This window comes from Nesoenas mayeri, assembly GCF_963082525.1.
Source record: "Nesoenas mayeri genome assembly, chromosome: 1".
Taxonomy (NCBI): domain Eukaryota; kingdom Metazoa; phylum Chordata; class Aves; order Columbiformes; family Columbidae; genus Nesoenas; species Nesoenas mayeri.
The window spans coordinates 180,865,701-180,889,184 of NC_137541.1; the positions used below are offsets into that span (position 1 = coordinate 180,865,701).

Here is a 23,484-nt window from a genome sequence, read left to right on the forward strand (position 1 = left end):
GGGAAGCTTCCCCCCACCGCGCCGCGGGGAGCATCCTCGCCCGCCGGCCTCGCCGCGCCGCCGACAGCCGAAGCGGCTGTAAACCGGCTTACGGCCAAGGCGATTTGCCCGTAATCCGCTGGGTTTCCCGGGGGCGGGAGCGGAGAAGGCGGGTGTGCACGTCGTCCGGGGAGCCCCCGGGGCAGTGCCGCGGGCGGGCAGGGGGCGGCGGGGGCGGGCTCGGCGCCGTGCACCGGAGGACACGGCGGCGGTGATGATGTGAGCGGCGCGGCAGCTGCAGGCCGGCTCCCCCGGGAGCCGGGGCTGAGCCCGGTGGCTGTGGGAGGGAGGAGAGCCGGGCGAGGAGGGAGGAGGGGGCCTGGACGAGGCCGGTGGAGAAAAAGGGAGGAGCAGGGCCGGGGGTGAGGGAGGAGGACGAGCGGCGCTGGGGAAGCGCTGTCAGCCGGAGTAGCGGCAGGAGGGAGCGCAGCCCGGCGGGACCCGCTCCGCTGCCCGTGGGCGCTCTCCTCGCGGGGGCAGGGGACCTGCTGCGGGGGGATGGAAGAGCATGGGTACCCTTGCTATAGCGCCCGCAGCCCCGCCTGGGAGGAACTGGTAGGTACATGCGTGCCTTGCAGTTGCATAGGCATTTCCTACCCTTTTTCCTGCCTGTATTGTTCAGCCGGGGGGTCGGGCTGTCATCCTTATCGGTGCCCCTCTCCTCCCCCCGCCCCTTCCCTTCTCCCAACCCCGCTCCGCACCGGAGCCTGCCCGCCGGCTCTCGTCCTCTCCCCGTGGGGTGGGAGCCTTTCGCCCCCGCCGTGTCCGGCCATTTGCTGGCGGGCTCGTCCCTCTGGGGAAGGGGGAGTTCATTGCCCTTTCTGAGTTTCACTGCCCGGGTGGAAAGCCTAGGAGTAGCACCGAGAGCCTTGCCTTCAACTTTGCCGGGGGGGGGCTGGATGTTGATACCGTTAAACGCTCTTAGCAGAGCAAAAGCAACGTGTCCAGTGTTGGGAGGCGGTTTCCAGAAAAAGACACCTTTTTTCCCCTTCTTGTGTAGCCAGGCTGAGAATCACCCCCGTCACGGCGCAGTGGCAAAGCAGGCCAGGGCCGGGGTACCCCGCTGCTTTGTGGGGTGCGGGAGAGCTGGGTGCCTTTCAGCGGCTCGAAAGGGAGAGGGTTGTTTAAACTGGCCAGGAGGGAAGCTGCGGTTCGGTGGCTTTGCTGTTTGTTTAAGCAGCTCGGGGACCCTCCTTCCAAAGCAGAGGAAATAGAGTCACCAGCATCCCCAGCAGGTGATAAAATCAGATTTCCCTTTTCAGGGCCGTCTGGTGCTGCCGTTAGGCTTTCCTCCATTGTGCAAACACACACACACACACACATCAGGCAGGGCTAAAAATAGACTTCGGGTAGCTGCTTGGGAGATTTCACGCTATCTGAGAGGTCAAGGCTAGGCTGTCTCTGGCCCTGAACTTGGTGAGGCGATGCGAAGCGCAGAGCCACGTCATTGCCAAGCTCCCCTTTAGATGGCTGTGCCATGTTTTGCCAGCTCCTTGTGTTGATCCAGGGCCCCTGGGTTTTACTTGTAAAGCCAGTTTTAAAGAGCATCTGGGAGAGAGCTCTTGTTTGGGTGGCTGGGTCTCCCTATTCCCGGGACAGCGGCAGCCCAGCCCTGGAGATACCCACAGTGAACTAAGTTCACCCTTTTCCAGGTTAAGATTTGTAACCCTCCCAAATACATTTTTATTAGCCCCATTTTTGTTGTGAACATCCCATTTCAGTGCCCTCTGCAGTCCTCAAGCCCTGAAGCTGCTGCTGGAGATGCAGCTGTGATAGGGAAAACAGCTGTATGCGTGTTCCAGTAACATGGAGCTGACACCGAAAGGATCAGGCAAGGGAAACCCGAGATTTTTGCCTGGAGAGATGAAGACATCATGAGAGGAAGGCGGGGAAGCTGATTCCCGCAAACGCGTTATCCTGTTAAACAGTGCCATTTAAATTGGCTGCCGGCATCCAAAACTCAGCTGAAACTCTGGACGCAGATGGATCGCAGCCCCTCTGCTTGGAAATGTGGAGTCCTGGCTGAAGTATCCAAACCCATTTCCTTCTGTGTGCAGGGCTCAGATAAACAAGGAACACATATCTTCTTTTTTTTTCTTCTTTTTTTTCCCCCTCCATCTCCCCCTCCCCCATTAAGGGACAGGATTTGGGTCACGTCTGTCATTTCATTGCTGCATTTGTTGAAGAGTACAGACATGAATGCAGTTTTAAGGTTAACCCCTGCACTGATTTCCTTTCCAAGACTCTCATTTCAGCAAAACCACTCAATCCTTTACCTGGTAACCTGCTTGTAAAATAAATAGTCTCCCTGGCAGAAGCCACATTGTTCTTCTTTGTATCTACTCATTAGCAGGCTTTTTATTACAATGGGGGCAAAGGGAGATTCAAGTGAAGAACTGCATTATGAGGGGAAAAAAAAAGCACCCAGACCTCTTCCTTCCTCTTCAAACACTGAAAAAGAGCCGCAGGATAGGGGAAACTATTTCTTGCAGGTTTTGAATCTGTACAAGTTGATTATCTATGCAAATGGTCAGAAGTCATTGAGAAGTGCTGTTCTGATGGCTGTTTGGAGAAATAACTGATAGCTGACATCAAATGGAGCCACAACTTCTCCTTTGATTTTCAGGGTTGGACTTGTTCGTGTGCAGCTTCTAATTTCTATAAAATCCTTTCTTTGATTCACATATCACTTTTGAATGGAAAACCTCTTCCTCACTCCAGTGAGATCTGCATTAGGCTCTCTGTGATGGAGCTAAATAAAAGTAACAGAAAATGTAAGGCTCATCCTGCATTCTTCCAAGAGAGATTCGGTGGCTTTGTACTCAAAATATACATAATATATGTCTTGCAAAGTTCTAGACCTGACTTTCATAATTTGTATGAGACTTGAGTCTTGACTTTACCTTTCCCTTGAAATGCATAGATGGGTCCTAACACATTTGCAAACTGACTCTTTATTTTGGAGACCTCGACAGTTTGACACCTTTTCACTCTGAAGCATTCAGCACGTTTTTTGTAACCTACAGGTAGTAACTCTTTTTAACAGCGATATGCATACATTTTGTTATATTTTGACTTCCACTTTGGTAAGTAAGGAAGGCAAGAAGTGTTATCATCACTAACTTGATCTGCAGAAGGAGTTCAGACAGGCAGACCTGAAATCAATTTCCTCAGTCTGGAGAGCCTAGTTAAAAACTATAGTTATCATTAACCACCAAAATTAGGAAAGATTCAATAAAGTCTTTTAAACATGATGAATAATGCATTGTTAACCTGTCACACATACCACTGTTCATCCAGATCCCTTCAGAACAACTTTTTGAGGTGGAGGAAGAAAAAGTGTTACCCTTCAGTTTATAAATGCCAAAGTGACCTGGAGAAAAAGAGGTAAATATGCCTGTTACAAAGGGATCGATATTAGAGCTGGAATCATTTATGTTCCTGGAATCAAATAGTGCGTTAATCTGCATTATAATCTCCAGCTCAGCTAGAGTGCTTGTGTATTTGGAGTTTTTTCTACATTGCATATGCGTTTTGGTGACACATATTCTATTATTGGGACTGGATGTGGTCGAGTTAAAGCGTTCTCACAGTGCATATATTTACCCAGCACTTTGAGCTTCTTTGAATATAAAGGGCAGATCATCAGCTGATATCAATTGCCATAGCACAAATGATGTCAGCAGAGCTGTTTTTGTATCAGTTGAGCACCTCCCTTTAAATGGAACATTTCTTTACGCTTTTCACCAAGCGTCCCTTGTTTCAGTTAGGAAACTTAAGGCAATTACTAAGAAGTGTGAAACTGAGTATATTAAATGAAAGACACAGCACATGCAAATATTTTACTTGGGTTTTTTTAAAGGCTGCATATAGCCCCAAATTCTTCAAGACCCTGACTTGCAGCAGTCTAGTGGTACCCTTTTGTACCACAGTATCCATAGCCGTATTCACTGGGCTGAAATGTGCTATTCAATATTTCTCATGCTGAATCTGACATCGACCACCTGGGAGAATTTCAGCTGTGAGATGAAGAGATGCAAGTCAAGTTGGCAGTCCTTACTGAGGCAAAGTTTCATCATTGTTTTAGGCAGCTTTACCCTGGTAGAGTCTGGAACTGGACCCTGATTATCTATTAACGCCTTTAGAAAGCAGAACATGTGGAAATGGTGATATCTTTAAAGCTGTCTTCATGCATGGACTATGTATATATTTATAGAAACAAATTTCTATGCTAACATGAATGAATAACTTGGGTACTGTCAGCAATTCTTAACATTTGTTTTGTTTCTCCATTTTGAAGAACTCTGTACATATTAGCTGATTACAGATTTTAGAGCCTGTAATTCTGCAGATTCCACTACATACTTTGCAGAAACCATAGTCTCATTGAACCATACTTGTGGGACATTTCCTATCATTTGCAGATTTAGGTCATTACTACTAAAACCTTCACAACATTCAGTGACCTGAGCGAACATAACTAGTACTTCATTTTTAATTTTTTTTTCATAGCGCTCTGATGTTTATCAAGATATGATGAAAGAGACTCACTTGGAAGTGAAAGGCTGGTGTGTTCCCTCCTTGTAACCTAATCTTTTTGTTTGGGCAGTCAGGAGAGAGGAAGATCACAATGGGGTGGCCCTCTGTATGGTGCAGAAGCTGGGGCCGATAGTTAAACTCTGAATGAACAGAAGTTGAAGAGTTGTATTTCTTCCCCATTTCACGTACAGATAGACTTTTACCAGTTTGTATGTATTTGACATGAACTCTAGTGAAGGAAATACGACGTGTCTGTGTAGGTACCTAAAGAGATGTCCAGCTCCTCTGCTTGCATTGTAATAGCCGCTGGACGTCATGGGAATTGTTATATTTAAAACCCAAATTATTAACTTGTTTCTGTTTTTCCATGTAATATATGATAAAACAAAGCGTTTACATCCATTGCTAAGTTTGAATTTATAAATTCATTTGAATTTATAAAATTCAAGATGAGTTTTTAAATTGGCTTGCAGTGTAACCAATTGTAAAAGCTGTTTGAAAACAAACCAGATTAGTGTCTCAGTCTGGAAGACACTGGTGCAGTACGTTTGTTGTTTCAAAACTTCAATGGAAGGCTGTTTTTGGAAATACACTTGAACCACCTACAGTTTTTAGGATTGAGATCTAAATATTTAAGAAACAAGCAACCAGATGATGTTTCATTAAAAACAAACAAACAAACACCATTATTGGTGTAAATTTTGGTTCACCAATAGAATCAACTTCATTATCTCCCTGAGTTCAAATGTACCAATCTTAAACGATACACTTGAGTAATATGCTGTCTTCATGTGCCTTTTCCCCTCACTGTCTCATCTCTCCTTTTCAACTGAATTTGGAAAGGTATCCTCTGTGGTTGAAAGGTCTACTTGTAGACAGTTTTGCATGTAACTTCACACAGGATGTGATACGAATACATGGCAGTCACATGCACCCATCTTTTGAATGCTTTTTTAGTATGGGAACAGTTCTAACAGTAACTAGTGTTGTTCAGCTAGCGCCGTTTAAATCAGTTGAATTAAATGGAGTTAGTCTTGCTGGCGTTCGGTTAGCACTAAGTGTTCCTCAAATCACAGTCCCAATTACATATAATACATGTTGGCGTTAATTAGCAAACTCTGTCTTGTCATCCTCTTGCAATGTTCAGTTGTCATTCACCTTCAAAAGGCTCCAGGAACTGCAGAGAGACATGTTCTGGTGTAATTTGCTATTCCTGAAATTAATGTGGAGAAGGGGAGGAAAGGAGGATGGAAAGAACAAATGTCCATAAGCTTTGCTCTTAACCTATCTTTCTTCCTAGCCGTGACCTAAATTAATTCACTGAGAGCAGTACATACTTGTGCTTGCCCAAATTTGATCCCATGTTTTTGCAAAAGGAAGACTCCCTCAGGTGAGGAGTGAGACAAGACAGAGTCATCCCTTAGTTTCACAATTAACCTGTAATGAAAAGGCACTATATGAGAACTTTGTCTATTTTGAGATGTGGTATTAATGGCAGGATTTATGCCCTATTATTATTCTAATAGGGAATGTAGGTAATATGATCAAAATTCCTTTAAAATATAACATAATAGAAATTTTGACCATTTAAAAAATCTAACTTAATAGAAGCGATCCTACGTCGAGGAAGGTAGTAGAATCACACTTGAAGTACCTGGTGCAGTAACGCAGAATTAAGCCACAAGAGCTGCAAGGCTTCATGGAAATATTTCCCCTACTATGAATAAAAGCCCAAATAAAATAAATGGGATACTCCAGAACACATGAAATTAAGATCATGGCAAGGTGTCTGTGGTGTAGGATAGGTTGTACACTATGGGTTTGTTTTTGTTTCTCATGAACTGCTTTGTATTTAGGTACTGCAGCATTATGTTAGCATATTAAGAGATGTCAGTTCCCTTCCTAGAAATATAAATAGAATTGTGGGAATATAGAAGCCACAAGTATTGATTGCTTTCTTATGTTTAATCCGGTCCATGCAGCTAGGAGCTGTGTGTTTTATTTAGTATTGCTGTGATTTAAATGCTTATTTTGAACACTGACTACATACAAGCCACAGTAATTTTGAAGTCCCACAATTCAGAACACGTGGTGACATTTCGAGAGCGTGTGAGCTGCCAGATCTGAGATTAAAAGGGAAAAATGACCCTTTATTTCCCCGAAAGGAAAAGCTTCTCTTTTACAAAGGCAGAAACGAGTAATAAGAAAATTAAACAGAGAGAAGAAAACAACTGGAAAGCAATGTATGCATTTGCCAGAGTTGTCCAACGCTGGAGGATACCGCGGGATTGCCGCGTTGGAGGTGTGGATGAGGAACCCATCGCTTTAGGCACTGTCCATCCAGTCGCCAGAAGAAACCCTGAGCTCCCAAGGGCGGGCCACGCCGTGACCGGACAAAGCGTGGGAAGCCCACCCGTGTTCAGAGCCGGATGGTTGCGCTGTGCTTGTGTGAAACGTTCACAACTTGGCTTTCCGCCGCCACCCGGTTCCATAAGCCACCCGGTGGGGTTCGCCAGCGGTGCGATCGGGAGACGCTGGGATGCGATCGGGAGACGCTGGGATGGCAGCGGGCGGCTCTCTGCCCGAGCCTCGTCCCGTCCCCCGAAACACGCGGGGTCGCCCGGGCAGGTGCGGGGGGCAGCGGCGACCCTCCCCACCCGCCGTCGCCAGTTTCGCCTCTCGGACTCCTCATGCCCCGGCACCGCCGCTCACCTTTGGCGGGTCCCCCCGCCCCGAGCCGGCCCGGCCAGCGGGGCGGCACCGCCACCCGCCGCCGCTCGGCGCCCCCTGCAGCCGCCGGCCGCTCGGCTGCCCGGCCGCAGGGGTGCGGGGGGCCGGGCCCGTCCGCCCCGGCTCCGCCCGCCGGCGGGTGGCGGCGCCCCGGCGCCCTGCGAGAGGGCAGCGGCGGCCGCCGTGGCCGAGGCGGGAGCGCGGCCCTTCCCCGTCAGAGGGGGCGGCGGAAGATGGCGGCCGGGCGGTCCGCTCCGCTCCCCCAGCGCCCGGCTCCGTCCCCGCCGCCTCCGTCTCCTCCCCCCCGCGCCGCCTCTTTCCCCACCCTCCCGCACCGCCTCCTCCTCCCCGGGGAGGGGAGCGGCAGCGGCTGCCCTGGCTGAGCCGGACTCGTGTGCTTTCTCTCGGCAGGAGTCCGGGAAGATGGCCGGGGCCGAGGCCGGGATGAGCGGCGCCGGGATCCCGCAGCAGCCCCAGCCCCAACCCCCGGCGGCGGCGGGACCGGCGGACGAGTCGTCGGACAGCGAAGGGGAGCACGAGGGCCCCCAGAAACTCATCCGGAAAGTGTCCACCTCGGGCCAGATCCGCAGCAAGGTAAGGGGGGCAGGAGCCGGCGAGCCCCGCTGCCTCCGGGGCAAGTTTCTCCATCCCCATCCTAGAGTGGGGGCAGCCCGGAGCCGGGGGCGGCCGCTGCATCCCGCCCGCATCCCCGGGAGCGGCGGCGGCGGGAGGGAGGGAGCGGTGAGGCGGCCGTGCCTCTTCCTTCCTTCCCTCTCCCCTCCTCCCCGTCCAGCTGTTGCGTCCACATCTGTCCCCGTCTGGCAGGAAGAGCCCCCCGGGGCGGCGCAGCTCCGCGGGGCCGGAGGGGAAGCCGCCTGCCCCGGCAGCCGCCCTGCCCTGCCTGGCGTCCTGGGTGTGGGGGGAAGCGGCGGGGCTGCCTCCCCTCCGGCTCCTCTTCCTCGGCGGCGGGCACCGCTACCGCGGGGATCCCGCCCTGCCTCACAGTGCGGGGGGGGCTGCTTCAGACAGCCCTTCCTCACCAACTTTCCTTTCCCCCGCTCCCCTGCCCGCTCATCTTCTTCCCCCCCGGCCCCGGGGGGCGGCCGCCGTGCGCTCCGCGGTGCCACATCGGGTTCCATCCCGTTCGGGAGCGCCGAGGGGGAGGGAACGCGGTTTCCAGTTCGAAAGGCACCTGGCGGGACGGGAGCGAACTGCTCTGCATCCTCCTGGCTGGCGGGGCTGGAGAGGTAAAGCAGCTGTCAAAATGTCAGGTTAATGCAGGTTTGGGTTTTTTTTTCTGGCTGAAGTGGTCCTGGTTGAGTTGACTTTTTGATGGATGATGTATTTACATCACTTTTTTTTTTTTTTTCTCTGTAAAATGCGCTTCAACAAGCATGCATTTAAAAGTATAAAAATAACGAGACCTGACTTACTATTTGTGTAGAAGGATCCTGTGACTTTCTGCAGAGCGTGGTCCACGTTCCGTGATGGGGTCTGCACAAAGCCCCATTGGGTGCAGTGACATCAATTTTTTTGCTGTTTGACTCCATGCAAGCCCAGGCAGATCACACTTACATTTTGGTTTCTACACAATAGGTCATGTGGTGGTGTTTCCTTTACAGAGCACCCATTAAAGTTATTAAGGGGTTGTTTGTGGAGTCCTGTCAGATTGAGGCCATTCTTCCTTTGAGCTTTTGCTTCACACGCTACATACATCCAAGAGGCAGCCACCTTTAAACAGAAAGCATTTGTTGTTAAACAGTAGTATTATCCCATTATGCGAGGTGAAAAGCCATTTTTTCCTGGAGCCTCCTAAATGTGACGTGTCATCCCGTTTTATTGCTAAATGTTAATTTTGCATTTGCAGATATTAGGCCTGACTGAAGGGTTATTATAGTAAATAATATACGACTATTGCATCATGTTGAAAACATAGTCCTACACAAACTTTCAGCTTTAATACCACTTCTGTGTGGCGGTCTTCAAAATGTTTTAAAAGTGACAGAATATGATGCTTTATTAGCTGTAGTGGTGTTAAGTGTGTTCAAGGGTTTGCTCTCATGGAGATTGATACTTGTGTAAGGAAAATGTGGATTATGAAGGTTATTGAAGCAGGTTTGTGAGCATGAGATCCCAGCCAATTCTTACCAACTGTTACAGGTTGGTGGGATATTCTGTGTCTGAGAGCTGTGAGTGAATGAAAAGCTGGGATCGCCTGAAGTTCTAAGCAGCTCTACAAGTGATCCTTTTGCTTATCTTAGTTTGTGTCTCAGTTCTATTTCTGTGAATCAGATATATATAGGAAAAACTGACTGCTGACATAATTGGAGTCATAAAGTGCTGCTTTACTGGTTGCAACTTACAACAATATGCAACCCCGAATATAAATATCTTTCTTTCCATTTAATTAAAAGTGATATATCTTTGTTAAAGATGAGAGCCATATTAAATAATTCAGTAGCACTTTATTTTATAACTCGCAATGCATTATTTAAAAGTGGCTATATTTAGACAGACAACTCCCATTTAGTTCAGGGTGTTGTATGTTTGCTGTTGTAGTAGTTGGTGATCAGTGGTTACATGAAACCACTAGAGCAAGGAACATCAGGGAGCTGCTCTTTTACGCAGCTAGTCCCTTTCATTCAAATTAGATTTGTTAAGCTTCACTTACTCCGTGAATGTGTTTGTAAGCTAAGGTTTTAATTAAATGGATTTGGTTTGTCTTACATAAAATAGACTTTTGGAAGAACCCAAAACATGTATATTGCATTTATCATTGATGCCTGTGGGCTGCTGAATGCTCTGTTTTTCTCTAGAGGTTACTTACTTACTTGAAGCATTTCAGCAACGTGGTATTGATTCCTTAGCCCAGAACTGTACCCAAAAGTCTCTGCTGGTAATTGTTTTTATTTTACTTAAGGAAGATGTTATTTTTAGATGTTTTGGTACAGTTGATCATTTGTGAAAGCCACCATATGGTGATACTTTGCTGACAGAATCATTCAGGAGTGGATTTTTTTTAACGTGTATATAATAAGATTTAGCAAATGTATATATGAAAGCAAACCCCTTTCGCTAGCACAAATGTAAGTCTCTAAAGATTTGTAACACCTGTAGTGCTCAAAGGGAGTTTTTAAACTTTGCCTTCTTCCTAAATAAAAACAATTTAATTATTTAACTGAGGCCAGGGGATGAAAAATGGAATGGGAAAATGAAGAATACTATATTGGGAGATACAATTACACTGAGTTCATTGCTTGTTTGTGATAAGCTGGTTGTATGCTCACAGTTCTACTTAGAAGTCTGTTGTTCAATTTTGCTGTAACTTGCCCATACTGGAGAGCAACTTCCTCTGCAAACTGCTAACTTGATTTCAGCAAAACTACTTTTACCCTAAATTGCTATGACAAACAGATAGCTGATAGAGCTGGACATGTATGTCACTTCTATTCTGGCTGTATTTTTGGTTTATGTGTATGTACTCCTCACATTTTTAGAGTACTTTAAAGGCATGTCTGTCTCAAAATGTGGCCATTATTAATTTCCTTGAACAGAAAACTTTGAGAGCAACATGTTTTGGTGTCTGCAAACCTGAGAAGGAGTTGTGGTACAGAGGACTCTGGGCCAACACCTTGTTTGTACCTATGACCTGTTTGCTCAAGCTCTGTACGTGGTTTTGAGTGACTCTGTAGCAGAAGGTGTTGTTAGGGGAGTCAGGACCCAAATTAATTAGCACTTTTGGGAGGTTAAAGCCATCCTCTTCAAACCTCACCCTGGAAGCTGTTGCATCTGTGGAGCTCCTATGTGTTTCCCGAGGAAACGCAAGGGAATAAAACAGGTGGCAGGTACCTTGTGAAATTTGAGCAGTTGAGCTGAAATCCCCAGTGGAGAGCATTGGAACAATTATTGACTTCATGATGTCTACCCACAATTTCCCTCCCTCTGGGAGACCTGAATATTTAGTGCATAAAATTTTTACTATTGGTAAAAAAGATTTTTGAAATATGTATTTTGTTTTTATGAGGACTTTGGAAAACTAGCCAGTTTTGCAGTAGCATATATGATGCTGTACAGTGTTATATTAGGGATTTAAGTTGTGCGAAGTTCTTTATGCGTCTATGTGAAATTGGTCGTCTTAACTTTTAAAGATGCTGGTTAAGACAAGCAGCGTTGATGCCTTTCTTAAATGAAACAGATGACTTTGGTTCTCTGGGGTTGCAGCCTGAAAGCTCTGCCTGTCATGAGTGGGATTGTAGTTTCTTTAAAATTAATCGTTATAGTGCAAAATATGTTCCTTACAAAGATGGTCTTGCTTCAGTTCTTGATAGCTGGGGCCTGTCGAGAAGGGAAGGATCAAATTAGAGTTGACACTTTTAAAATTCTGCTCATCTTAGGGGCGAGCACAACATTAATAAATGAAACGGTCCCTGGATACTTGGAAGTAGAGTTGTCAGATGTGCACGGTTGTAGTTCCTTCTCTGGTCTTGAATATTCTCCGCTAAAAAGTGGATATGAAGAATAGCACTTGCATCGCTGACCTGGCTTCCTGCTTTAATGGGTCCATGTGCAGTTAATGGGAAAGCTCTGCTGGGTATGTGTTTTGCTCTCAAATCTGTGATTGGGTATCTGACCTGGGTTTATTTTTGGATGAAGCAGACATTCTGGAGCAGAAAACATAAATCAGGAAATGCAAGAGATAAATACATTTGTAATGTATTTGGGAGAATAGTTTCTTCCTCTCCTTCACCCCCAGTGGTTTTTGTTAATAATGAAATTGCTGTGATGTGGGAGATGTTCAGAAACACGGATGTGTTATAGTTAATGGAGATGACACAGTGTTGCTTAGTTAAATGGAACGAGTTGTTACTATAATTATCTTAATATATATTTTTTAGGTATCCTAAGTAATTATGGAGTAATAAAACTAAATTAATTAAATTCCCCACTGTGTTTTTATTTGCCGTAGTGGATAACACCAGCCATTTAGGAACAGCCTTCAAAAAGTTTCTAACCTTTTCCATATGGTGACATTTGATGGTGCCAAGTCCCAGTAGTCACTTCCTGTTTGTTTTTGGTGCACATTTCTGGGCAATTGCTATAGCTTGTTAATTCACCTAAATGTAAAGTGCTGTGGTTGATACCAGCCTTGGGCTTCACAAACACCATTCTCCGCAATGTAATCTGCTTTTTGTAGCTTTTATTATTTGCCAATTCCTGGTTTACTCAGCTAAATAGTGTTTGATTCCTTTCTGGTTAAGGAAACCTGATTTTTATGTACCAGAAGTTCCCAGGAAAATGCCACAGTAACAAATTTATCCCTAATGGGGAACGTGTGTGTGCGTTAGGATTGTCTGAACCTGCATAACTTCAACATGCATTGTAGTTTGCAGCTTATTTTTCAATTGGAGTCATACATGTAGTGTCACCAAACTTGACCATTGTGTTTACACAGCGTGGAGCAGAACAGAAGCGACCAAATGCACAGCGCTCATCCTCAGGTTCTTGGCACCTGGTCGTGCCTACAGAAAAGGTGGAAGGGTGCTGCAGGGTATCTGTCTGCAGTGTTTCTATTTTCCCTAATATTCACTCTGCAGTTCAACTGGTGGATGAGTGCATGCACTGTATATCCATCCTTAGTGAAATGTTTCACCAACTTTTTTTCACAACTGTTGTAAAAGATCTGGCAAATTTGATTCCCTCTTCAGACTCAGTTCATCAGTATATGCTCCTGATACATGCAGACAAATGCACTCATGCACAGAGTAATATATTTAAGGTTTCTTATACATATATAAATATATTATTCAGTTCTAGAGTATGCCTGGAAGAAGCAAACCAGGTTTTAGCGTGAAATGGTGTGCAGTATTTGTTGCTTCCCGTACTTGCTGTGTCTCTATATAAGCTTTCAAAAAAGGGTCCATTAATGGAAAATTTTAGCCAAAGATATAGGAGTTTTGGAAAGTTAAAGATGACTGAACACACTATGTAGAAGCGAGCAGACTTAGAGCGGAAAGAGTTACACTATTTAAGGCACAGTGGTCATTACCACTCCAAATTCTGACACATGTTTGTATAAAACTGAAATGAAATCTGCTAAGGCATTTTAGTGATGCATGTATTGGCAAAGCTTAAATTGCTAGCTAAGTACCAGAAAGGCGGGGCTTGTAACGTTTTTTAGTAGATATTTGGAAGCACATCTTGGAAGAAAATGTTACTTTTGGTGTTTTTTTTGTTTTGTTTTGTTTTCCTTTCCTTTTCTAGACTCTTTGAAGGATTAATGCTACTTTGTATTGAAAGATAAGTGAATTATACTTCCCCTCACCCCCACCCTGCCCCAGCCAGCTGGTCAGCTGTGAATGTGGAAAAAGACGAGATAATCACACTCTCCATCCTTTAATGTAAGAGATTTTGATTGTTTTGTGTTTTCTTTTCCCAAAGGAGCTGAGGAATGCTTTTCTGACAAAAAGATCAGGTGAAACACACTGAGTTTGTTGTGTAGCTTAAAGAAAATCCCTCATTTTAAGAGTCACAAGAAGAGACTAATTGAAGAACGAGTGACAACGGGGAATCCCTTTCTGAGATGCCTTATCTTGTGAACTTCATGCGCACAGTCCTGAAGACACATAACAGCCACGTCAGAGCTCACTCAAGAAAGGACTGTTCTGTAGTGGGGTCTTTATCCATGTAAAGCTATATAGATAATTTGTAGACGTTTTGAATTGTTTCCAGCAGTTACATCAGAATCCAAGATGCAAGAATGCTGTGTGACTGCTGTATGACTACTGTATGACTAGCTGGACTAGCCAAGTTAGTCTGGGTATCTGTAGCTGAATATGTAGAATTACAGTGATTTTGTAATTGAAGCAGTGATCAAAAGAATAGTCTGTCTGGCCATCACAAAGTCTTTATCTGAAGAGAAGCATTGAGTCCTCTTGACCAGCTGAGGATGATAAAAGGCAGTTTAGACTAATATTCTTGCTCTGGAATGCTCCAAAAGGTTAACTTAAAAAAACCAAACCAAAACAAAACTAATGTTACTGTCATTTTCTTTGAACTCTGACAAACCATGCTTCTGGTAAGGGATCTATAGAACAAGAAGTCTGGAGACCTCAAAATCTAAGTTCAAGAAGAAGATAATGTAGAGTGTTGTGTGTTTGTGTGTGTATTCATTGAAGCTCAGGATATGGAGTTTTGGCTACAAAATAATGTTTCTGTAGTTGTTCTGCTGTTTTGGATGTTTTTCTGCGATAGGGATAATTAAGACGTAGTTTGGTGTCTTGTGAGGGTAGCTCGGTAGCTCACTGTTGGAGGGCCCACAAGACCAATATTTTGTTCTGGTTGGCCATTACGTTTTTGAGATTCTACATAGGTATTTGTAATGTAGGTGGATATGATGCTATAAAATTATTGACAGTGTGGCTAGCTTTGTTTGTTTTTTTCAGTTTGATACACTGGTACCTGGACTTTGTCTTTTAAGCAAAGAGAGAACTCTTTCTTTCACTTTTGTATTTGGCACCTTCTTACATTACTGTTTTATCCTTTCCTCTCATGCCTCCAAAAAGTAAGTTGCATTGTCTGAAATCTTCCTCTAAAAACCTAAGAACAAGCTACTAAATAGCAGTGCAGTAACCGTAGCTCTGCTATCCTAAGTTCAAGCCACAACTCTCAATTTTCTAGCAATGGCAAAAAAAAAGCCTGGCTTGGGAGCATCCATGACTTACATATTCTACATAATGATAAAAAGGAGCTTCATTTCTTCTTAATGCAAACATTGCATTTATCACAGCAAACAAGCGTAATGCTGACTGAAAATAAATATTATTTAATTCGTGTGGTAAAAAATAAGACTACTGCATTGGATGCTATTTAAAATAAAATAAGAAATTTATTCTAGTAAAACATTTAAGCACATACTGAAACACTTCAGTCCTGTACACTTTTATATGATTAATTACTTCTTAAAATTAAGCCGGCCCTTAAGTGCTCATTGGATGCGGGCCATAAAAATTTCATATGTGAAGTCAGAATGTAGTTGATTTATAAAACTTTTACTGTGTAGGAATTATCCTGATATATTGCACAATTATGAAGAAAGAGCAAATAATTTTTTTTTCCAGCTAAGTTTTTCGTTTGACTAATGTTCCTGTTTAGGAATATTTCACCACTTAGATACTGAAAGCACAATAAGAAAAACCTGAGCTGCACTCTTGGGAGGGTTAGCATTATTGTAATGAATTCAGCAAGGTTTTACACTTAATGAGAATTTATTTGTTTATTCGATGGGCGGCATGATATTTATGATGATCCGAACTGTTCATTTCCTCGCCTTTAAACATCTGGGGGTTGCAAATGGTGCGAGATCGTGCTACATTATTGTCACTTAGCAACCTTAATAGGGTTTTGAAGCTGAATAGTGCTTGTGGGTGGTGAGTCTCCCCGGGTGCTCGCCGAGTCGGCAGCCGCCGGGAGGATGTGTGTCCAGCCATGCCAAGGTCTTTCTAGGAGAGCCGGCCGTGCCCTCGGTGTCGTTTTGCACTTCTGGCATAGATTCGTGCTGGGAAGATCCGCTGAGGTTTTTCGTGCCTGTGGAGATTTAAGTGGATCTAAAGGGCTGTCACGCTGCTCTGGTCAGTTATGTCCTGTTGTGCGGTCACTTAAATTTAGCAACCGAGTTTGGCTGGCTTCGGCTTGACAGCTGGTTGTCCTTGTAGCTGCTGCGATGCTCTGGAGCGAGAGGGAACTGGGTGTCTCCCCAGCCCTTGGTGAACAGGGTGGCTTGTTCTGGTTCGGCTAAGGGTGTTGGAAAGGACCAGCATGGATAACCAGCAGTGCCGGCCGCCTGTCGGGCAGAGGCTTCTTCCCTCGCTGTGCACGCTCGCTGTTGATGATGAGGACGGGCACATACTTCTGTGTTTGTTTTAATGCTCCCATAGAGACATGTTGCTTCTCGTTCTCTCCCTCCTTTCCCGCCTGCCGCTGTCACGGTTTCTTCAGGAGTTTGAACAGAGAAAGGGTGACATTGCTTTTCCTTTCAGCCTGTGCCTCTGCCACGTTTCTCCCAATAATGCCCATAAAGAGGGGAGCTGACCAAAAGTTTGGGCATGGAGTGTTAGAGAGGGTGCAGATGTACGAGGTTGCTCCTCTGGATAGTGTCACTCTGCGCTGCCTCCTCCTTTTGTGGCACTGGGAGCAGAGGGTTCACTGGGCAGCTATTGACTTGAAAACTAATGCACCCTTTTTGGTGACTTTTCCAGCTATTGTCATTTTTTGCCTAATATCTTCACACGAGTTACTCTGTAGACAAACATTGATTGGCTTCGGACTCAGAGGTCTGTTAAAGTGCAAAAAGAGAGAGCGAGAAGTGTAAAAAGAGGTTTGGTGAGTCAAGGATCCCATCACTGAAAGAATATGGTGGTGTTCATGGTATAAACAGTAATCCTTACTATTGTATATTAACTTGATATATTTATAATATGTGGATTCTGCCTGGGAAGAATGCTGGGAGGATGCAGATCTGCCACAGGGAGATAGTGTTAAGTGAGTTACTTGGGTGTGAAATGAAGAGCCAATATTTGTGATTAAACCTGGTCTTTTATGGAAATAATAATAAAAAAATGATATTTACACAGCTTCTCATTACAGACAAACAGGAATAAACTTCAGAGCCATCTATCTGATGTTGTCAAACTTGATTTTCTTTCTGAGTGAGTGAACTTGTTTAAGCAAACTTTGCATATAACCTAGAAGTTTTCATTATCATGTTTTTGTAGCGGGGGGGAAAGAATTTAAGAAAACTTTTCCATGTAGCTCAGTTGACTGCATCTTGGTTTGTTTGGTTTTTATTTGTTTGTGTTTTTTGGTGGGTTTTTTTTCGGTTGTGAATGAGTGTTGGGCTAATACACGTATCTGTGTGCAGCTTCTTGCCTGCTCATGGAAGCACAGAGAGGACTTTTACCTGTATTGAGTCCACTAGTTAACATTTTGAAGAGATAACGTTTTTATCAGCGTACCTCAAAACTACGTGCAGGCAAATTACCCTTTATACTTGAGACACTTTACTGCTTAGGCCCATGGTCTCCAATCTTCCCTGATCCACTGGCAACTAAGCTTTCAAACATTCAAAGGCAATTACAAAACTTAGAGGCTGTGATTGCATCCTGTCTACTAGGTGACAAGCTTTTTCCCTTGCTATACTTGGTACATTAAAACAAATACTCCGGGCTTCAGAAGGTTGTCAGATTTCTACCTATGCCCCTGATGCTGCATTGTAAAACTGTGTTCTGCTGCTTCTTCAGCATTTCTATGGAAAAGAAGATCCTAAAAAGTACAGAACTCCTGAAGAGCTCTTGTCAAAAATGAACTATTAAATGTCCTGGCAATGTCAAGCTGTATGCTTAAAAACCCATCATTGCTTTTATGTATTATCTCACGTTACTTGGTGTTGCCAGCTACATGCAACGGCAGTGAATAGTGCTTTTTTTCATATTTTTTTTGGTTTTTTTTAAAGAATGCATAATCTTTATTCCAGTTTCTTTAAGCTTTGCATTTTTCCATAGTTCCGATTATATGTACACTTTAGATTTCTTACTACTTGCATAAAGAGACCAGTAGTTCTGTGCATATGTATGTGTGAATGTGAACCAGGACTTTTTTTTGCTTACCTGCTTAAGGTAAAAAAAAAAAAAAAATTAAAAAGAAAATCAGTTTTTCACTTGGTCATTGTGTGCACCACTGAGGAGGAGATAAAAGGAGTTAAAATCACAGGTTCTACTCCTTCCCCACCCTTCTTCAGCCAGGGATCTGCTGCCAACAGTTTTACAAAGGGCTCCTATTTCAAATTACCCTTTGAGCCTGTGATAAACCTGTGTCCCTGGGAGGCAGTTTTACAGTGAGGAGCTGGAAATTACTGGGAAATCTTATATTTTTCTATTGAAGTAAGGAAAAAAATAAAACAAGTCACAGCCATGGCAAGAGGCAAATGAGCTTCTGCTGAATTTTATGCCAAGGATGATTATACCTTTTCTTTGAAATGTACACCAAGGTTATTTATAGCTAATCCACAGTTTAAATTACTGTGTGTAGGTGTGAGAGGTTATAGAGAGGGACTTTTTTCTAGGAAAAAAATATTTATGAATCATAATTGTAGTTTGGGTTGGAAGACACTTTGGGAGGTCATCTGGTCCCAGCTCCACGCTCAGAGGAGGGACATTTTCAAAGCAACATTGGGTTGCCTGGAGCTGTGTCTCCCTGAGTATCTTACAGATTGCTAGAATATGATTCCTGATTTATTTCTAATTAAGTATTCTCTCTCTTCCTTTTCCACAAGTGTCGAGGACAGCCTACGTCTGCTGAGGTTTAATACCTTCAGAAGAAAAAGAATAACTTATTTTCAATGGTACAACTTCAAGAAACGTCTTAAAAAAAGGAAAGTGCTGTTCTTCTCCCCCCCTGTCTCCCATACCTTATAAAATGGAGCAGGGGAAAGATGGTGTGGTTGCTGTCTATTTATAGATTCAGTAGTGTGCCAGTGTACATTTATTATACCTAATTAGGAGTATTCTAAATAACTTTTTGTTTGCATTACAGATAAAGCTGTGTGATTACAGATCAATGGCATGGAATCATGTCATGCCTTATCAAGGTCTAAAGTCTTTCTTCTGCCTTTAAATGAAAACTCCCTGGACAGATTGCTGTTTTCAAATACTCTGCTTACTATTATACCTGTGATTTATTTGCTGTGAGACTGTTTGTATGCTGCTTCAGTTAGAATTTGAAAGCTAGAATTTTGAGAGGTGCTCAGGGGAACTGGGAACTAAACTAAACAAAAATTTCATACAAAAGTAAATTGCAAGAACTGAAGTTATTTCCACATTTTTCTTTTGTTGCAAGTGTCATTCTGCACCACGTTTGATGAGCTGGGGTTTGAGCGCGACGCGATTGGTCACGATGCGGTTGAGGGTGCTGGGGTGGTGCTGCACCATCCTTCCCGCATCACTGCGGGTGATTCTGCACCTCTTGCAGGTGGTGACAGATAACTCACAGGTCTTGAGCATGGTGCAGGAAAAGACCCACTGAAATGCAGCAAGGAAATGCTTGGCACAGAGGCATGATAAAATGGAGACTTCTTGGCCGTTCGTATCCTGGGCATGCTTTTAATGCTTTTCCTCTGGTAAATTGCTTGTCATGGATGTGATTATATAACTTATCCAACTGTGCAGTGTGGTCGAAAGACTGTAGGTGTCCTGTTTGAGCGCAAGCTTGGTCTTCCATTTTACTTTACCTTGGACCACTTAAACTTTGTCATTTGTCACTAATACCACTAATCCATTTTACTGCAGCATATGGTGATGGAGAAATACTGATGTCAACTCCTCTCTCCAAGGTGTTACGCAATACTAAACCTCTCATTCTTGATGTGTGCAGAATTTTGTCAAGTACAGAAAAGCATTTCTGTGTTTTTTTCCTTTATTGGGGAGATGTGTAATGTAACTTAAACAAAAAGAAATTTATACTTAGCTTTATGACAAAAATAATGTGCAGTATCCACAGAAGAAAAATAGTTGATAGTGCTGAATTTTGCTTGAAAAAGGTCGATCAGTTATTAAAGCCTAAGAATATGTGCAAGGCTGTATTAGAAACACATGTGATAGAACTTTTGTTCTCTAGGTAGCTACACAGCGTATAAAATTATTATTAATCTTTATAGGTATAAATGGGAAAAATGTTCTGACACCTAAGGTTTAGTGGTGGCTTTTAATTGCAAAATTACCTTATTTTTAGATTGAAAGGCTGAAAATCACTAGCAGTATCTTGTTAAGTGGTATAATAGGCTGAGTTTTTCTGTTCTTTGGAGCCTCCTGAATTTGACTGAATCTGCACTTAATTTTTACCCTAGGGAACGGATCTTACAGGGAGAGTTTCTATACACACTATCTGAAAACTGCTTATTCTCAGATTTTTTACTTTTTCCTTCACCATTTTGTATAGCTTGGTTTTTCTCATCTTTGCAGATGTTTCTTCCAGGTTTAAAATTCAGGAAAAGCAGTGCCAGGCATGAAGCCTGAAGTTCAGGCAGTTCCCTGATAAAGTTCAGAGTAGTGCCTATTATAGAAGCACTGTTTATATAGTTCCAGCTAAGAACATCATAGCATGTCTATTACAACTACCTCTTTTTATGTATCGGCTGTAAAAACTAATTCTAAACTGAAACAAGAATGTGGTCTTGATGTTTTATGGCTTAGAAATAACATATAGTGAAAGCCCATTTGAGAGCATTCAGGAATAAATGCTGCTCATCATTGCAGTCTCTTGGCAACCTGTGCCGGGTTCATTGCATACAGGCAAGCAGCTGCCTGAGCATTGTTATTTTCATGAGTTGCATAGAGGAGACAGTGATTTGAAATGTCAGCATCCTGGGCTTTGGACAACGGGGATGGATGTGCTTAGTGTTCCTAAAGGCTTCTGTGTGAGAGAGCAGAGGATGGAGAGGGCAGCCAGTGCGTTTCGTCAGTGCAGTTTAAATGGCGTAGTGTATGGGACAGGATCCTTCTGAAGCTGGATCAAAGCAGAGGCAGAGGATCATTTGCAAACAGCAAAGTAACATGGCAGCAGCTTTTTGGGCAATGTCTTGGAGACCTGGGACTACATATCCCAGTAGATGCTTAAGTTGACTGTCTCTTTCAGTGACCTCTAAGTCTGTTGTTTTGGCCTGGACATGGGCATAATGTTGTCAATGAATAGGACTGTTGTAGCTTCTAAAGGTGTCTTTATAGAACCACAGAATCATAGAATGTCCTGAGTTGGAAGGGACCCACAAGGATCATCGAGTCCAACTCCTGTCCCTGCACAGGACAACCCCACAGTTCACACCATGTGTCTGAGGGTGTTGTCCAGTCTCTTCTTGAACACTGTCAGGGTTCGGGCCGTGACACCTCCCTGGGGAGCCTGTTCCAGTGCTCCAACACCCTCAGGGTGAAGAGCCTTTTCCTAATATCCAACCTGAACTTCCTCCCTTCACGTGTTGTCACAGCCAACAGAGGCTTAAATGAAGACTTGGTGGAGGAGAGGGTGTTTAGTGCATCAGCAAGGAAGGACATAGTCCTTGATCTTGGAACACCTCTCCTATGAGGACAGGCTGAGAGCGTTGGGGTTGTTCAGCCTGGAGAAGAAGAGGCTCCAGGGAGACCTTATTGAGGCCTTTCAGTACTTAAAAGTGGCCTACAAGAAAGATGGGGACAGACTTTTTAGCAGGGCCTGTTACAATAGGACAAGGGGTAATGGTTTTAAACTAAATAGAGGGGAGACTCAGGCTAGACATGAGGAAGAAATTTTTTACCATGGTGGTGATGAAACACTGGCCCATGTTGCCCAGAGAGGTGGTAGATGCCCCATCCCTGGGGACGTTCCAGGCCAGGCTGGACGGGGCTCTGAGCAACCTGATCTAGTTGAAGATGCCCCTGCTCATTCCAAGGGGGTTGGACTAGATGACCTTTGAAAGTCCCTTTCAACCCAGACTATTCTATGATCCACTTGTGTGTAAGCTCCTGCTCCAGACAGAGAACCAGACACAGAGAAATAAGGAATATCTCTGGAGTAGGAGTGAGAGTGTGTGTGATTTTAACACTTTGTGCAGTGTGCTTATTATGCACCTGACCTTCTGCTTTCATAGTAAGAAGATCACACTGACGACGTTCATAGCAAACAAGAAACAGGATTTAAGTGCTTGTAGGTTGCGCTGACTGCGGCACGTGTGCCTGGAAATATTGTGGGGCAGCTTGGTCAGGAAGGTGACCTGTGGGTGTTCCACCTCTAGCACTGTGTCAGGTGTTACTTGTAATGGCTTCGTAACAGCTTTTCTCCTGGAAGGCAGTGATGCTTATGGGACATGGTTAGTTCTTTGTAAAAGGGAGGATGTTGCCTGGAGGGCAGCATCCAGCCTATGAATTTTTTCTTGATTTTTCTATAATCTGTAGCTCCTGATGCAATGCATTTTTTGTTTTCCTTATTTCTCCTCAAGTGGGTTCCTACCCATGAATTCATGTCATTTCAGTTAAGAGTATATTTTTAATTGCTAAATAGTAAATAGTCTAAATAGTAAAACAAGACTGCCTGCCTCCTCAAAAATCCAGCTAAACCTTTCCATCTTTCAGGAGTGAAATGATGATGTTCTAAACCTTGTATGTATTCCGAAGATAAGAAATTATTTTAATTTAAAAACATTTATTTCCCTAATGGTCTGCTCCACAAGCGTGGGAGGTGTAGTAGGCTAGTGGGATCAAAGGACAGAGGTTGTGGGTGCAACTACTGGAAGTCTTTCTGTAAGTATTAAGAAATGTTCATTTTGCAAGGCATGTGCATTCTAAAATGTGTATTCTCATGCCATAATTATCTGTACTTGTGTTTGTGAACTTATGTTTTAAAGCCTATCTGTCAAACGAGAAAGGCCAGATTTTTTTTTTTCTTGTATGTTTGTTTGTTTGTTTCCTGTCTCAAATGAGCTTTGAGGTTCTTCAGAAAACATGTTAATTCCTGAAGAGGAAGTTAACAACTTCTAAGCTGAGATGACTACTATAGAATCTATTGAAACACTTGTTTAAAACGCCTTTTAATTTTTTCTCCAGTTGAATTGTGCAGCGCTTAGCCGTTACGCCAAATGCCTGTGAGGTCTGTTGGTTATAGTGATGGGAAGGGGGGTGACTGCCATGTGTGAGCTGTTTCAAGTTGTTTTCTGTTCTTGTGGTTTTTCTTTTCTAAAACAACTGGATAGCTTCAAAGGACTTTTTGTGTTGCAGTGGACACCAGGGTGAGGTGCTGGGCCATAGCGATGATCAGATATGGCAGAACGCCGATCAACAGCTATTTTCTTGGCTGGGATAAGCATCATGACCTATTCTGAAAGCAGCAGTGTCAGAATCTGTGCTAACACAGGATCTGTGCTCTGCCTGCTCCTCAAACAGGAGTTCCCTTCCAGCTTTGGTAAAATAACTGATGTTTTGGGGTGTGATTGGATGTTCTCACCTTTGTTTTTTACCACGTGTACTTCACAACTACTTTCCAATGAAACTGTGCCTCTTCCTGTGGTGATGATGATTTTTATTGTATCACGATTTACAATTTCAGCTGATACATCACACAGGTGTCTACCTGGAAGACTGTCCTGCAGTACTGAGGTGCCTT

At 43.9% G+C, this 23,484-nt stretch overlaps 1 protein-coding gene across 2 annotated transcripts in view; it reads left to right on the forward strand.

Moving 5' to 3' along the window:
* Window positions 1-537: 537 nt before the first annotated feature.
* DGKH (diacylglycerol kinase eta) overlaps window positions 538-23,484 on the forward strand; it is a gene marked incomplete at both ends in the record, with an annotated part of 161,055 nt that continues 138,108 nt past the window's right edge. For both annotated transcript variants that reach the window (XM_080352427.1, XM_080352428.1), the window contains 2 exons: window positions 538-594; window positions 7,720-7,902. In XM_080352427.1, coding sequence (XP_080208553.1) covers window positions 538-594; window positions 7,720-7,902 — 240 coding nt within the window. The remainder of the gene's footprint in view (window positions 595-7,719; window positions 7,903-23,484) is intronic.